Here is a 15,033-nt window from a genome sequence, read left to right as displayed (position 1 = left end):
TTGCTCCCTATCAGTCAAGTATGCTTGACTGATAGGGAAACCTAATTACATCCGGAGAATGTAAGCTTAAACATCTATTTTGTTACGAATTGGGCCATCCAGACCTGCATATCATTCATAGTGACCTTGAAGTGCATAAACGATTACTTTCACGCTTGAATTTTACGCAGACCTTTGTGGAGCCGAAGAGTACCTTCTAGACCACGGTGACGTTGAGACATTACAAACGCCATTTTATCCCGGGCAATACCCTACAAATCTTCTATGCATCTGGACAGTGTCTGCTATTGCCGGTGGTTTCCCAAAGGTTACATTCCTCGATGTCAGCCTTCATCACAGTCAGGATGTTCTGTGGATTAATTCTCGTGGTATAGACGTATTAGAACTCCGAGGTGAGACCACCGTGGCTTCCGTCATTGCAAACGGGACGTCATTGGTGATTGAGCTCGATACATGGAAACAAACGTATTGGAATAGACGCGGAATATGGTTAGAAATACATTGGAGTTACCCTAATGGTAAGTGATGGGGAAACAGCGTGACTATAACAATGAGAAAATATCCTGATTATCCTAGTTTTTGTTGGCAGCATTTACTTTACAAGGAATGCAATACAGTTTCTGTCGATGCACTTCCATGAAAATTTAAAGTTGTAATCAAATTAAAAGAGTACTTTGTGTCTCACGTCATCTATTAATCAAGAAACTCAGAGTGCCTTGGTTAATTTTGCACCTTCAAATGTACAAAATGCTTCAAAAGTTCAGGTCAAGATGTTGAAACTTGTTTGTCTTGCAGTTACGTGTAATTCTGGTGAATTTACCTGCAACAGCACAGATGCTGCCTTGGTATGTTTGTATGCCAAACAAAGATGCGATGGTCAGGTGTTATGTTGGCAAGACGGATCGGATGAAATTGAATGTGGTAAGCCGGTACCGACGCACATATCCCGATACTTGTACGTCCCACCACGCCCACACTGGCAGATAGCTTAGTGACTGCCCCTTTATCCATTGATAATGGTGCAAATCCACCGAATTTCCCCTTGCACAAAAACCATTCTCCATACCTTTGTTGAGCTTTTGGTGCCAAAATTGTTTTTCGAACCTTTTCAATCCAAGGTTGCTGTGTTAATTTTTTTTCAGGTGAATGTGGTCTTCGTTACATCAATCTCGGATCTCTAAATGATTTAGTTCCACTGTCCTCTCCCGCATATCCATCAAATTACCGCAATGACCTCCTGTGTGAATGGACTGTATCGGCGTCATCAGGATCCAGCCGAATCACCGCCAGAATACTAGATTTTGACATGGAAGATGGCTATGATTTCGTCACATTTGGTAATGGAGAGGAATCGTCTGAAGAAGATGCTGATGTCATTGTTCGGCTGACTGGAGAGGCGAAGCTACGGACTGTAACATCATCTGGGTCTTTTATGTGGATAAATGTAGCTTCTGATCGCACTGGATTAGCAAAGGGTTTTTTGTTGCACATCAGTCAAGTCAATGATGTCCAAGGTGTGAAATATAATGGAATAAACGAAAATTATAGACGGTTATTTTCAATTTAATTTAAAGTCAAATTGACAAATGAAGAGCTTATTTCCAAACCGTGTTAAGTCCACCCACCTTCAAAATTGAGATTTTGATGAAAATGGGTAGTGAGTAACTAGGGCTATCCAGCAATGGGTGTTTTTTTTCCAAAATTAGTCAAGTTCCGAAATATTGACACACAAAGTATAGATTTTTTTCAGTCCAATCCAGTTTGGTAGCAAACTGTGTTAAGTCCACGAACACTGCCCTAGCCCGGCATAGGGCTTCAAATAGTTAATCGCCCAAGTTCTGCATGATTGATAACACTACCTTGCTTTGCGTCTTCGTTCTTGTTTGGTCCTGAGACAAGTATACCTGAACTTGGTCTGCATAAAAAGTTGTTGTTGTTGTTTTTTGTTGTTGTTTTTTATATTAGTAGGCCTAGTTTGTATGGGATTTCTTAAATGTTTGATAGATACCTCCAGAAAGACATGAACAGGGTGGGAAGGGGGAGAGGGAGAAGTTGTGATGGTAGAATTAATGTTAGAGGATGGTGGTAGAGTTAGTTTTTGATATTATTATTTTGTATGATTATCAAAATGTGCTACTAAATTCAAGGTATTATTTTAAAGTTAAAGGTATAAAAAAACCTTAGGACTTAAAGACTTAAAAACCTACGACTGCCAATATGAGATTAGGGTGGCAGCATGAAGGGGAGGGGGAAATTGTGATAATGTGATAAAACAAGTGGACATTTCAGGTCATCACTTATTGTCAGTGAAATGATGTTTATTCAATTCTGAGAAACGCAATACAACTAAGTTTTGAATTTTGAACTATTTTAAACGTCGAATTTTGGTAAAAAATGGGCGGGAGGAGGGGGTTCGAGATACAAGGTGTTTTGTGGCAAAATTGTGTTTTATAGTAGAGAGAATCACATTTTGTATGTTTTTAATAAATTTGTTATCTTTTAAGACTAGTTTGAGAAAAATATGGTTAGTTCTGTGTTACAGATACTATGTTTTGTGTCAAAATGTGTTAAGTCCATGCCAGAAATTGCATTTTGTGTCAAAACGTGTCCATGCTATTTTTAAAACAAATAAATTCATTAAAAAAAACATTAAAGTCTGTAGATTTTAACTTAACATGTTTTTATGGTCCTATATATATCACCTTCACTTCACTGTAATTTTATAGAAATCAAACCTTTTTTTTTGCCATAAAGAAAATTCGTGATTTTCTTCAAAGTGAATCTTGTGAATCACGGTTTGGAAATAAGCTCTTCAAATGAAGAGTTTGTTTCCAAACCATAAAGTCCACAAACACATGTTTCTGATTTACCTGTGCGATATTGCAATGGGTTGTAATGCTATAGGTATAGTAATTTCAGTTGGATGCACCATTGCAAAGCAAACAGTGGATGGATGCACAGTAACAATACTGTGTGAGACCTTTGGTTCCCAAATGAGAATAATAGTCTGCATATTGCTTAAAAGCATCATTGTTGTGGTAAATAATGGTTGTTGATGGTATAATTCATCGTTGCTAATGTCAAACTGGTCAAAGTAAGGGGCGCACCATTAGATTTCCAGGGGGGGCATGGGAGTTTTTGAAGAAAAAAACTTTGCCCACTAGTGAGAAAAAAAAAAAAAAACTTTGCCCACTAGTGAGAAAAAAAAAAATTTTGCCTCACTGATGAGTAAAAAAAAAAAATTTCCTCCACCCAACTTTGTATAAAAATATACTTTAAAATTGAAAAAAAATAACTTCGCCGCCAAAGGCGGCGAAAAAAAAAAAAATTTGTGCTCTTGGAGGCGAAAAAAAAAAAATTCCGCCGCCTTTGGCGGCGAAAAAAAAATTCTGCCTGACCCAAACTCCCATGCCCCCCCCTGAGAATCTAATGGTGCGTCCCTAATTATGATTGTATCACACAAGTAAATGAGAAACATGTGGTTGTGGACTAAACATGGTTTGGAAACAAGCTCTTCAAATACTTAACCATGCATCTACAGTACTGAGCCATATTTTGTAACACGGAGGTTGTTACAATACCGCCAATTATAAACGAACGTCATACCCAGAGGATGTTTAAAGACATTCCCACAACCCAATGGGGTTTCTGACCTTGTATGTCTGGCTTTTGTACACATGTGGTACAGTTGATCATACCTTGCATTGGGAATGTGTGCAAATATCTGGTGTTTTCATCCTATTATTTAACATTCAAAACATCGAGACTTATGAATAAAATTAATGCAGTGGGACAATATGAATGTTTCCTGTAAGAAAATCAAATATCATTCCTAAGTCTCAACTATTAGCTCGTTGGCTGCAGTTTTAAAATTACCATTTTGTGTGTGTGGCAATGGGGACTTTGCCTTTGAAATTAGGTTATATTGATCAAATTTTCCAATCATAGTGCATTGTAGGAATGCCTTTAAGCCTCCTCTGTCATATACCGTTATATTTGGTACTGATCGTCGATGTATTGCTACGGGTCTATCTACGTTATCCAGTGATAAAAGTACAAACATTCCCCACATAATGTCGATATGACGTCATAATGAGAACACACCCTTGCAAAATTGGCTATGTACAAAGTGAAGGCAAAATTGATTTTTGCAAAAATTAAAAAAAGGAATTACTATTTCAAACTAAGTAACAAGTAAACAGTCATTATCTCTCGGAATAATTTTCAAGACTGAAAATCATTGATTTTACTGTAGAAATCTATGGTGGGCCTCGCCAAACCCCCTCCCCTGTGGTCATTTTTGATGGTCGGTCCTATCCCTGGGTAAGATGCTGGGGTAGACCCTTTATCCCTAAAAATGAGCGCAAAGGATGGATTTACGATTAGCTCAAGTCGTTTGGGCGGATAAAAAAAACCTTAGAGGGGGTTGGTAGTTCTAGGCTAAGGAAAAAACACAAGGTTATTTTTAGTCAAGAAGCATAACGGTTAACGCTGGAGTTGAATGTTTTAGTCAGACTCTCCTTATTATGTAGCTAAGATTCTTACTGATTCGTTGGTTGTACAGTTGTAACTTGTAATGCCTTGTAATTTCGTGTTACCCGTGCTCAAATAGCGAAATTTGTCGAGATAATACCTGAAGCAAATACCATAGTGGTACCTCAGGGGAAAACAACAGTTACAGCAAACAACCTAATACGATAATGCTTATTGATATGCAACATTGTAATTCGCGCTTCAATATAAATGTAACTCAACTTATTTATATAATTTTATTAAAAAATGTATTTCAGCAATTTGCAACGAAACTGAATTTGATTGCGGAGAAGGATTTTGTCTTGATGCTGATGCCAAATGTGATGGTTTTCAAGATTGTCCGAATCAACAAGAAGAAAACAATTGTGGTGAGTGTTGCATAATTCCATTGCTTGCACACAGTACCTTGGTCCATATCAACAGAGTCCAAATCTTAGATTAACAGGTTCTACTTTGACCCTGGATTTCATTGATAAATACGAAAAGCTAGTGGTTAAAATTACGACCTAATGTTTTTGTCACGCAAAATCTGGCGAAACGTCCCGCAAAGTAATTTTCTGATCGTTATTTGAATTTCTCATGCAATAAGCGTTTTCCTGTTAAAATTTCAACACATTGATAGTGGAATTTATTTCCTTTTCCCGCCAGCTTATGTGACATGTCCTACATCCTATTTATGCGAAGATTCGGACACGAGTAACGTAAGCATGTGTGTTGCATTGAGTCAAGTATGTGATGGCACTATGGATTGCCCACAAGGAGATGACGAAATACGATGTGGTGAGTTAATAGGAGTGACAAGATACAGTGAAGAGCTCTTTTCAGAGCCAACGAAACTTTAGTACAATTAATTTGTTTATATCAATGCGGGAATATTCATCAATATACTCCGCAAACAATGTTCGTTGGATCTGATCCAGAAAATGCACTTACTTGTGTATGTTTCAGCACACACTGTTGCCTTTGTCAACACTTGATGAGGGGTGACTGCATCTACCGATAACCGACGCTAGAGGGATTTCAAGCGTGTATTGTTTGGTTGCCAGTTGGTTTTCTTTTTGCGGATTTTCTTGATCCCTGTTGCACATAATTTGTTTACCGAGTTTACCCCACCGATCCTGATAAAATTGTTCAATTATTCATCAATATCAAGGATTCTCGAGTACTAATATACTATAGGATAAGCCACTCGTTTGCGCAAATGAAGTCATTCACTCAGCCTATGCGTCTTCATGCATGTGATGGCCTAGCTGTACCCCGGTACGTGTATGAGTGTATAACCTGTGGAAGAGATGATGCAATGTTTACGTCATCGTTTCCAAAAAAATTAAATGGCGAAAAACGGCGAACATTTGGTCGAATCTTTCTATTACTATCATATCGTGAAAAACCAAATAGCTGAGGAGTTAGCTCAATATGCTAGGAAAATATTCTGTTCGATGACCCTATGACGAGACTGGCTAAATAAGCTGTATTTTTGCTGTAAAGGGTCCGAAAAATTGGCAGTCGATGGGCGCCATCTTGGATAAATTTGGTGTACTGAAAATGCCCAGCAACTGTCAATCAAATACGAACTTGTCAATTGAATATAGGATAAGTCTGTACCACCGTGGCAGAAGTACGCACAACGTTGTTGTGCGAACCGTGCGTAAATTGTAGGCTAAGGTGCCTGAGCGTTACCAGGACGTTACTATGTGTACTGAAAAAGCCTAGCAACCGTCACTCAAACTGCCGATGTGTCCATTAAACTGCCGTAAAGTGACTTCAATTTTTATACAGGGTTTGAATACGAGTGTCACAGCCCTGTCAATATAGGTTCCACCGGGGGTAAGCATGACATAATTATAATACCTTTCGTTTGTTCCACTTCAATTATTTCAGACATCAAAAGATGCCCCGATGATTGTGATTGTGGATTCTCGGAGACAAACGACTTGCAAATTGTTTGTAATGACGGCTGGACTGGTGATCATTTGCGCAATCTGCCACAGATATCCAGTACTATGTAAATTAATATTATTTTGTCTGTTACTTTGCCGAATATTTTGATATCTTCAGCTGTTTTAGATCGTGTTGTCGATCTTTTTTTCCAAGTTCAATAACTGCTTTGTATAAATAGTACAAGTGGTTGGCAACTTGGGGACGAATATTTTACAATTATGTACCGGTAGTTAGCTATCTGTAGGTATAAAAGTGGTGTGAATAACGTGTTAAAGCAACTTTTTTTCAGATTCAGATTAATTTTAAGACGTCTAAAGCTAATTTTCGTATTTCTGGTCTTTCGAATACTTTTTTTATTGCAGACACCTAACTGAAGGCAATATCACAATTTTAAGGCCTGGATTATTTAAAGCATTTTTTCAAGTAGAAGCATTGTAAGTAACACCATCTATGAGTATTTTGATTCATTATCGAAGGTTGAGAGCCAGAAAGCATTCACAACCACTCCCACAAAATGAGCATAAAAGTCACCAGGGCACTATAGGAGATATAGAAACCAGAAGAAATTCTGGTGGATATATTGATTTTTGACGACCAAAGCAAGGAGCCATTTCAAATCTGGAATATTAATGAACAGTGATTTTCGCAGGACAAGTGGACAAGGATCAGAGATCCGGAATATTGCAACAGAACATTATAATCAACAAGAAGAAGACTGCCGGTGGTTAAGTAGTGATAATTTAAAAGTGTAATTATATCGTATGTGCATATTTTATTGTTCATGTATCAATCATATTTTGCTTTTAATTAAAGACTTAGATTTTGTTAACTTAATCAAACAGTGTATTATCGTTGTGCATTCATACGAATTAAAGTCAAAAGTGATTTTGGCCTTGAGTCATTACGCTTCGTAACAATATTTCATTGTTCATTATTGTTATTGATGTTTTCGTTTTCTTGGAATATAGGTCCTTGGCATTGAACCACATTTTCGACATACAGCTTCGAGCTTTTGATGGACTTGGCACCATAACATGGCTGTAAGTACATGTATATTATATACTTGCGCCCTTATGCCCGTATGCACAAAAGAGTTAGACCGGGTCTAAAGTTATACCTGGTCTAAGTGGAATTTAGTCCCAGGAGAAAAGATATTTTCCTTTACATTTGCTGAAGTTATTTTGTATTATTTTTGAACATTGCATTAAGGGGGTACTACACCCTTGTAGTAAATTTGTTACTATTTTTGCATTTTCTCAAAAATAATAACACACTGGTAACAAAAGTTATGTATATTATAGGGGCAAGAATCCAATTACTTCACTGAAATTTCAGTGACTCAAGACAAGCGGTTCAGTATATATGACAGGAAATGAGGTACATTCTAGCGGTACCTCTTTTCTTATTATAAATAACAAACCACTTGTCTTGGGTCACTGAAATTCCAGTGTAGTAATTGGATTCATTGCCCCAATAATATACATAACTTTTGTTACCAGTGTGTTATTAGTTTTTGAGAAAAACAAAAATAGACATAAATTTATCGAGGGTGTAGTACCCCCTTAAAGATCTGGAATGAGCGTTTCGACAGTATTTTTTGTGGGGCATGAGAGCACATCAGACATATCGAATTGCATTCTGAATACGAAGAATGTCTTTCTGATATCAAATAATTTTCATTTTTGAAATTCACGATATAATACAAATTTTATGACAAATTATTAAAATTTGATATTTTCACATTTTTGATATATAACAATCCTCGAAGTAAATTTTGTAAATCTAATGATATATTCTTAAAGTGTATGTAGCTGGGAGGAAAAGCCGACGATCAATTGAAAATTTTGACCTTTCATATTGAAGATATGGATTTTTTTCCCAAAAAGACCTAATTTTTTTGGTGTTTTGGGAAAAAAAATCCATATCTTCAATACGAAAGGTCAAAATTTTCAATTGATCGTCGGCTTTTCATCCCACCTACATACACTTTAAGTATAAATCATCAGATTTATAAAGTTTACTTCAAGTACTGTTAAAAATCAAAAATATCAATTTTAATCATTTGCCATAAAATGTGTATTACATTGCGAATTTCAAAAATCAAAATTATTTGATATCAGAAGGACATTCTTCGTATTCAGAATGCAATTCGATATGTCTGATGTGCTCTAATGTCCCACAATAAATATTGTCCAAACGTTCATACCACATCCCTTAAAACCTTTAGAATTTGCTACCCACTCTAGTAAGGAAATAAGAGTAAAGGACCATTCCTAATGGAACTAGATTCCAGTTACACCAGGTCTACGGACCTTAGGGTCTAGTCGTTTGACTAAGGATCCAAGTAATCAGAATTTGACTAAAAAGTTTAGTGAGATCTTATATTTTATTTGGAATTTAGTCAAATCAGCCTTTTATGAGCGTGTATTTAGAATGTCGTCATGAATTTATGCATCACACGAATCAATATGGAAAAGATTGAATAACTGTACATTATTTGCAATTACTTTTTTGTTTTTGTTTTTTGCTTTTTAATTTCAAACAGCGATTTATCTTACAATGGTTTTTTAACACTCAAGCGGAACATGTTTGAGGAACTTCAACTTTTAAAAGATCTGTAAGTAGTCGACACTCCTGATATATACCACATGTTCTGAGTTTTTTGTTTTGGTGTAAATATCCATTTAATTTAATAATGTGATCATTATTTTCAGATTCTTGGTTAACGTTCCTTTGCTGAGCATTGAGAACTCGGCTTTTGTTGGATTGACTCACTTAGAAAGGCTGTAAGTACAGACATGTGTGGTTCAATTACTATAATTATTTTTAAAAAGGCATATAAATGCAAGTTAAAAGTGGTCGTGGTAGTGGACAGGTCGTGGTGGTCGTCGTGTTGGTGTTGGTGGTGGTTGTGGTGTTGGTGGTGGCGTTGGTGTGGTGGTGTTGGTGGTAGTGCCGTGGTGTTGGTGTTGGTGGTAGCAGCAGTGGTGGTGGTAGTAGTGGTGGTGTTGGTGGTAGTAGTATAGTGGTGGTGGTGGCAAAGGTGGTGGTTGTGTTGCTGGTGGTGTTGTTGGTAGTGGTATTTATGATGATGATTATCGTGATGTGTTAATGATGATGATGACAATGGTGATTTTTACTTTCCATTTCAGTGTGCTAGTACGGGGTACCGATGTTGTTTCAGATTTAGTCTATACAAATGATGCCTTTCGTGGTATAGAGAAACTCGATGTTCTGTAAGTGATTCACAAGTGAAGACCTGAGCACCAGAAGACCGTAAGTCCACTTGGCCCCTCAACATGTATACACTAAAGTTACGTATAGTTTCTTAGGGTTTTATAATGTTTAATACATGTTCCAGGGTGAAAACATCGTGAAAGATTTTGTTTTGGCCCCTGAACATGTATAAAGCATTACCAAACTATACGAAACTATACGCAACTTTAGTGTATACATGTTGAGGGGCCAAGTGGACTTACAGTCTTCTTGCACTCAGGTCTTCAAGTAGAAGGCTATCATTATGAAATGCTTAAAAGATTATACCAGCAGATTAGACAATCACGGTAGGAGACAAGAGTAACATAATAAAATGTGCTATTTTGAGCAGGGGCGTAAATCCGTTTTTGAAAGTGGGGGGGACACACTGACAGTGGGTTGCGGCCATCGCGTCGCACTTGCGCGACGCAGGGGGTGTCTGAGGGGGGATGTGCCCCCCTCAGAAGTAAGAAACTTTTGCAAAATGAATACCTAATTGAAGCGATTTGGTGGCCCATTTTGGCACTATTAGTGTGTAAAATTTTAGTTTAAAAAGGCAACAATTTGTGAAATGACAGTCCACAAAGCCTTTCATAGAAAAGTTTTCCATATTATTGTAGGCCTATACATGTATGTAAATTACATAAATTGGCAATGTGGAAAGCAGAAGTGAAAATGGCTACTTGTTTACCCACTATGTAAGGGGTGTCTGAGGGGGATGTGCCCCCTCAGAAGTAAGAAACTTTTTAATTGAATACCTAACTGAAGCGATTTGGTGGTCCATTTTGGCACTAATTAATAGTGTGGAAAATTTTAGTTTAAAACTATACAGCCACAATGTTGTGAAATGACGGTCCATGAAGCCTTTCGTGGAAAAGTTTTCCCTATTATTGTGGGCCTATAAATTACATAAATTGGCAAATGTGGAAAGCAGAACCGAAAATGGCTACTTGTTTAACCACTACGCAGGGGGTGTCAGGGGGGATGTTCCACCTTGAGAAGTTGGACAATTTTGCAAAATGAAGGTCCAATTGAAGCCATTTGGTGCATCATATTTACACTATTTAAATCATTGCTTAAACAAAAAAAGGGTCCGAACTCAATTAGCAAAATGTTAAATGTTACACAGGTCCACTGATATGTTAGGCCTATAACTATAAGACCCACCCCCTGAATTTTCACACGCTTATGGGCGCGCCCACCCACCTTCACACAATGCCTAAAATAACCACAGGCCTATACCGGTACCGACTGTGCGGTTTTTGTAGGCATGGGCAGTGATGGGCATACTCAATTACATGCAAGTTAACCTTTCTCTTCTTTTTTCCTCCCTTTCTTCTTCTCTTTTTCTTCTCTCTTTTCCTTTTTTTTTAGGGGTGGGGACCAAAAAGTGGGGGGACATTTGATATTGTGTCCCCCCACTTTAAAAAGTGAGGGGGACGTGTCCCCCTGTCCCCCACCCAATTTACGCCCTTGATTTTGAGACCGAGACAAGATCACACAATCCATCATATTTTATGATACATATACCTACATATTGTTCTGTACTAAAAACAAAACGCAGTGATTTATAGTCCGCCACGCACAGGCACAACACTAAGACGTTGATCTACAAGCCTCAACACACTTTACATGTTGTCCCTGACCACTATGTGACTCCACATCATTCCATAAATTATTTAACAACAACAAAGACAGTGACTTTGCAGCTTCAAGAGTGCACATCTAAACATTCCACAAATGACCATCGCAACCAGGATCAGCTCCCCGAGTTTGACCTGTTACAACGGGACAATATACTAGTAGTTCCTTGTCCGGGAGAATTTCAAGCTAATTAAACCACCATCAGGGTTCGAACCCGCAACCTTTCGCACCACAGTCGAACGCCTTATCGATTGAGCTAAATTGACTGCTACATCACTTCATGATCACGAAAAGAAAAGTTATTATTAAATTGTACTTCATATCGTACACGCCTCAATCTTAGGACATCAAATACCGCGTGACGACCTTTGTTTGACACTTTCTTTTTTCATGTAAAAGAAATGAAAAAACGCCACTCGCTCATGCCAATTTAAAATATTTGCATGAATTATTCTTTATTGTTTGGTATCTCATTTTCAGATATGGCGACGATCATAGGATGTGCTGTGCTTTCAACCATTTGAGTGAGTGCGTGACATTGGAACCATTGCCACCGCTTTTCAACTGTGGCAGTCTTATGCAGAACGCTGCCCTGAGAGTGGCCATGTGGATCCTCGGAGTCAGTGCTGTCGTCGGCAATTTTCTGGTCGCAATAGTCAGGCTCAAAGAAAAAACTGAAAGTGACACTCAACTTAAACAACGGTTATTCATATCTAATTTGGCGCTTTCTGATTTGTTAATGGGAATCTATATGCTCATACTTGCAAGCGCTGATTTGTACTACGGGGAAGACTATTATATATTTTCCGATCGCTGGCGAACCGGGTTGGTTTGTAGGATAGCTGGTTTTATTGGCCTATTTTCAAGTGAAGCGTCCGTTTTCTTCATCACACTTATCAGTGTGGATCGCTTTTTGAGTGTTGTATTTCCACTCAGTCAGGTTAAATTAAGGTCTAAATCATCCAAAATGGCGGTCATTTCACTGTGGCTTATTTCTTTCGTAGTCTCAATCGTGCCGATTGTATTAGCAGGTCCAGATTCGGACTTTTACGACTTGTCCGACGTCTGTATCGGTTTACCTCTGATAACAAGACCAGCTAGATACAATTTTGAAGCTAGTGGGGTTGCCAATCAAGTGACCTTTGACCTGCCAGTAGCGGAAGATTCCAAACCAGCTTGGTATTTTTCCATCGTTATATTTCTCGGGATAAATCTCGTCTGTTTTCTCGTTATTTTCTTATGTTATGTCGCAATCTTTGTGTCTGTAAAACGATCGAGAAAGAGTGCCGGACGTAAAGAAAGTTTAAATGAAGAAATGAAAATGGCGATCAAAATGGCGGCTGTAGTCGGCACTGATTTTATCTGCTGGTTTCCGGTGATCATGATGGGCGTTTTATCCCAGACGGGTGCGGTCGTGATACCGTTAGATGCATACGTGTGGTCCGTGGTATTTGTTTTGCCAATAAATTCCTCGCTAAATCCATATTTGTACACGCTTGCAACGATGATATCTGACCACAGGGCTAAATCACAGAAAAGGAAAATGCAAGGAGGAAGTAAAAGTTCTTCAAAATCAACGAAAGCAACAGGATCAACCCGCACCAATTCAGGTCAAATTTAAATATGGAGCAATTCTGAAATATTTACGCTTTATTGCTTAATTTTTCATTATTATAATTTTTAATTTTTATCACAGATATGCCTTACGGGGTACTACACCCCTGCCCAATTTTGTGCCTATATTTGCATTTTTCTCAAAAATTATAGCACATTGGTAACAAGTAAGATATGTATATTATAGGGGCAAGGACTACAACTACTGCACTGGAAAATTTATTTCAACACAGACAACAGTTGTGGAGTTACAAACAAGGCAAACTATTATTTGATCAATAAATCAATAACAACTTGCCTTGAGTTGCTGAATTTTCAGTGCAGTAGTTGTAGTCCTTGCCCTTATTGATTTATTGATCAAATATGGGTTTTCCTCATTTTTGACTGTAACTCCACAACTGTTGTCTGTGCTGAAATAAAATTTCCAGTGCAATAGTTGTAGTCCTTGCCCCTATAATATACATACCCTACCTGTCACCAATGCGCTATAATTTTTGAAAAAATACAAAAATAGGCTCAAAATTGGCTAGGGGTGTAGTACCCCCTTAATGAAGCTTTACTATTTAATGCACTTTTTTATTCAAAGTATACAATGTATGACACTCCACTCCCGTACTGCGTTTTAAATAATGTAAGCACGACTTGAATTTCTTCAAGTTAGATATAACGCTATTAATATATTATTACCTTTTTGCTAATAAATTGAGGGTTAATATTATGTTGATTACATTTTGAAAAAAAAAATCTTGGATATATTTGGATATATTTTCAACATCTGAAAAAAACCCCATATGCGTTATCTTGAGCGTCCGGCTAGCCTGAGTTGATTAAGTTTTGTTATAAGATGTTTGATGGCACACGTGTACATTTGATACCTTCATCGACATCATTTTTGTTTTTAAGGGGGTACTACACCCCTCGATAAATGTGTGTCTATTTTTGCATTTTTCTCAAAAACTAATAACACACTGGCAACAAAAGTTATGTATATTATAGGGGCAGGGAATCCAATTACTACACTGGAATTTCAGTGACCCAAGACAAGCGGTTCGTTATTTATGATAAGAAATAATGTACCGCTAGGATGTACCTCATTTCCTATCATATATACTGAACTGCTTGTCTTGAGTCACTGAAATTTCAGTGTAGTAATTGGATTCCTTGCCCATATAATATACATAACTTTTGTTGCCATTGTGTTATTAGTTTTTGAGAAAAATGCAAAAATAGTCACAAATTTACCACAGGGGTGTAGTACCCCCTTAATGTGCTCATTTGTCGTCAGCCTTCATTGTATAATTATTGGGACGTCATTGCTCTAGACAATTTCGGCGCGGGAATTTTGAATATAACGCGTGTTGAGAGCCGGCTTTTTTTTATTCGTTTTTATGTTCAATATGACTGAGTTTGTTTAAAATAAAACCATGCGATTCGTGCTTGATAATTATTTTTCTAACATATAATGTTGTGATTGCCGTACACTCCTTTAATTTATAGGCTGTAGGTTAAGGGGGAGCCGGCCCATATAACTGTGCAGTGCAACGTCAACGTGGAGGGGCATGCATAGTATTATACATTATATCACTCATACATAAATTCTAGACAGTTCATTGGTTGATTGCCATACATCATTTTTACCATCAGCCTCTCCGTGTGATAGTTTTTACCATCATGTGCTTTGCCGTAGTGCGCCTGCGCCAAGCCGTGCGCTGACTCTTAGACTCGCCGATTTAGTTATGGGGTGGACCCCAAAATGTGAAGTATATCACGGCAAAACATAGTGTTATGTTGATGAAAAAATGGATTTCCTACCTTAAATAGTATTTAGTAATAGAATTTATGTACGAGTGATATAAAACAAATATTAACTGTCTTAAATTCGTGTAATGGTCGAAATATAATCACTCGATGAAATATAATCACTCGGTGAAAGACATTCCGGTGAAATATAATCACTCGGTGAAAGACATTCCACTCGCCGTTCCGGCTCGTGGAATGGAACAATCCATCTTTCACCTTGTGATTTTATTTCGACCATCACACTCA

The 15,033-nt window shown here is 37.6% G+C and overlaps 1 protein-coding gene across 1 annotated transcript; it reads left to right on the top strand.

The window, feature by feature from the left end:
- The first annotated feature begins 1,168 nt into the window (after positions 1-1,168).
- LOC140160293 (lutropin-choriogonadotropic hormone receptor-like) lies at positions 1,169-13,115 on the top strand. Its single transcript, XM_072183564.1, has 10 exons — positions 1,169-1,514; positions 4,791-4,901; positions 5,182-5,313; positions 6,415-6,538; positions 6,837-6,908; positions 7,443-7,514; positions 9,020-9,091; positions 9,189-9,260; positions 9,627-9,710; positions 11,854-13,115. The coding sequence occupies exons 1-10, from the start codon at positions 1,307-1,309 to the stop codon at positions 12,992-12,994; spliced, it is 2,088 nt and encodes a 695-aa protein (XP_072039665.1). The 5' UTR covers positions 1,169-1,306; the 3' UTR covers positions 12,995-13,115.
- Positions 13,116-15,033: the final 1,918 nt, after the last annotated feature.

The sequence above is a fragment of the Amphiura filiformis genome, chromosome 9, assembly GCF_039555335.1.
Source record: "Amphiura filiformis chromosome 9, Afil_fr2py, whole genome shotgun sequence".
NCBI classification, from domain to species: domain Eukaryota; kingdom Metazoa; phylum Echinodermata; class Ophiuroidea; order Amphilepidida; family Amphiuridae; genus Amphiura; species Amphiura filiformis.
Note: the sequence above shows the minus strand (reverse complement) of the source record. Positions and strands in the feature narration are given on the sequence as shown.

What these genes read in the sequence shown, in the direction of transcription:
- LOC140160293 (XM_072183564.1), top strand. Translation starts at nt 1,307, where the DNA reads ATGGAAGATGGCTATGATTTCGTCACATTTGGTAATGGAGAGGAATCG. An exon ending in TTTTTTCAAGTAGAAGCATT is followed by an intron (nt 6,909 to 7,442) that starts GTAAGTAACACC and finishes CTTGGAATATAG; the next exon opens with GTCCTTGGCATTGAACCACA. An exon ending in TTGACTCACTTAGAAAGGCT is followed by an intron (nt 9,261 to 9,626) that starts GTAAGTACAGAC and finishes TTTCCATTTCAG; the next exon opens with TGTGCTAGTACGGGGTACCG.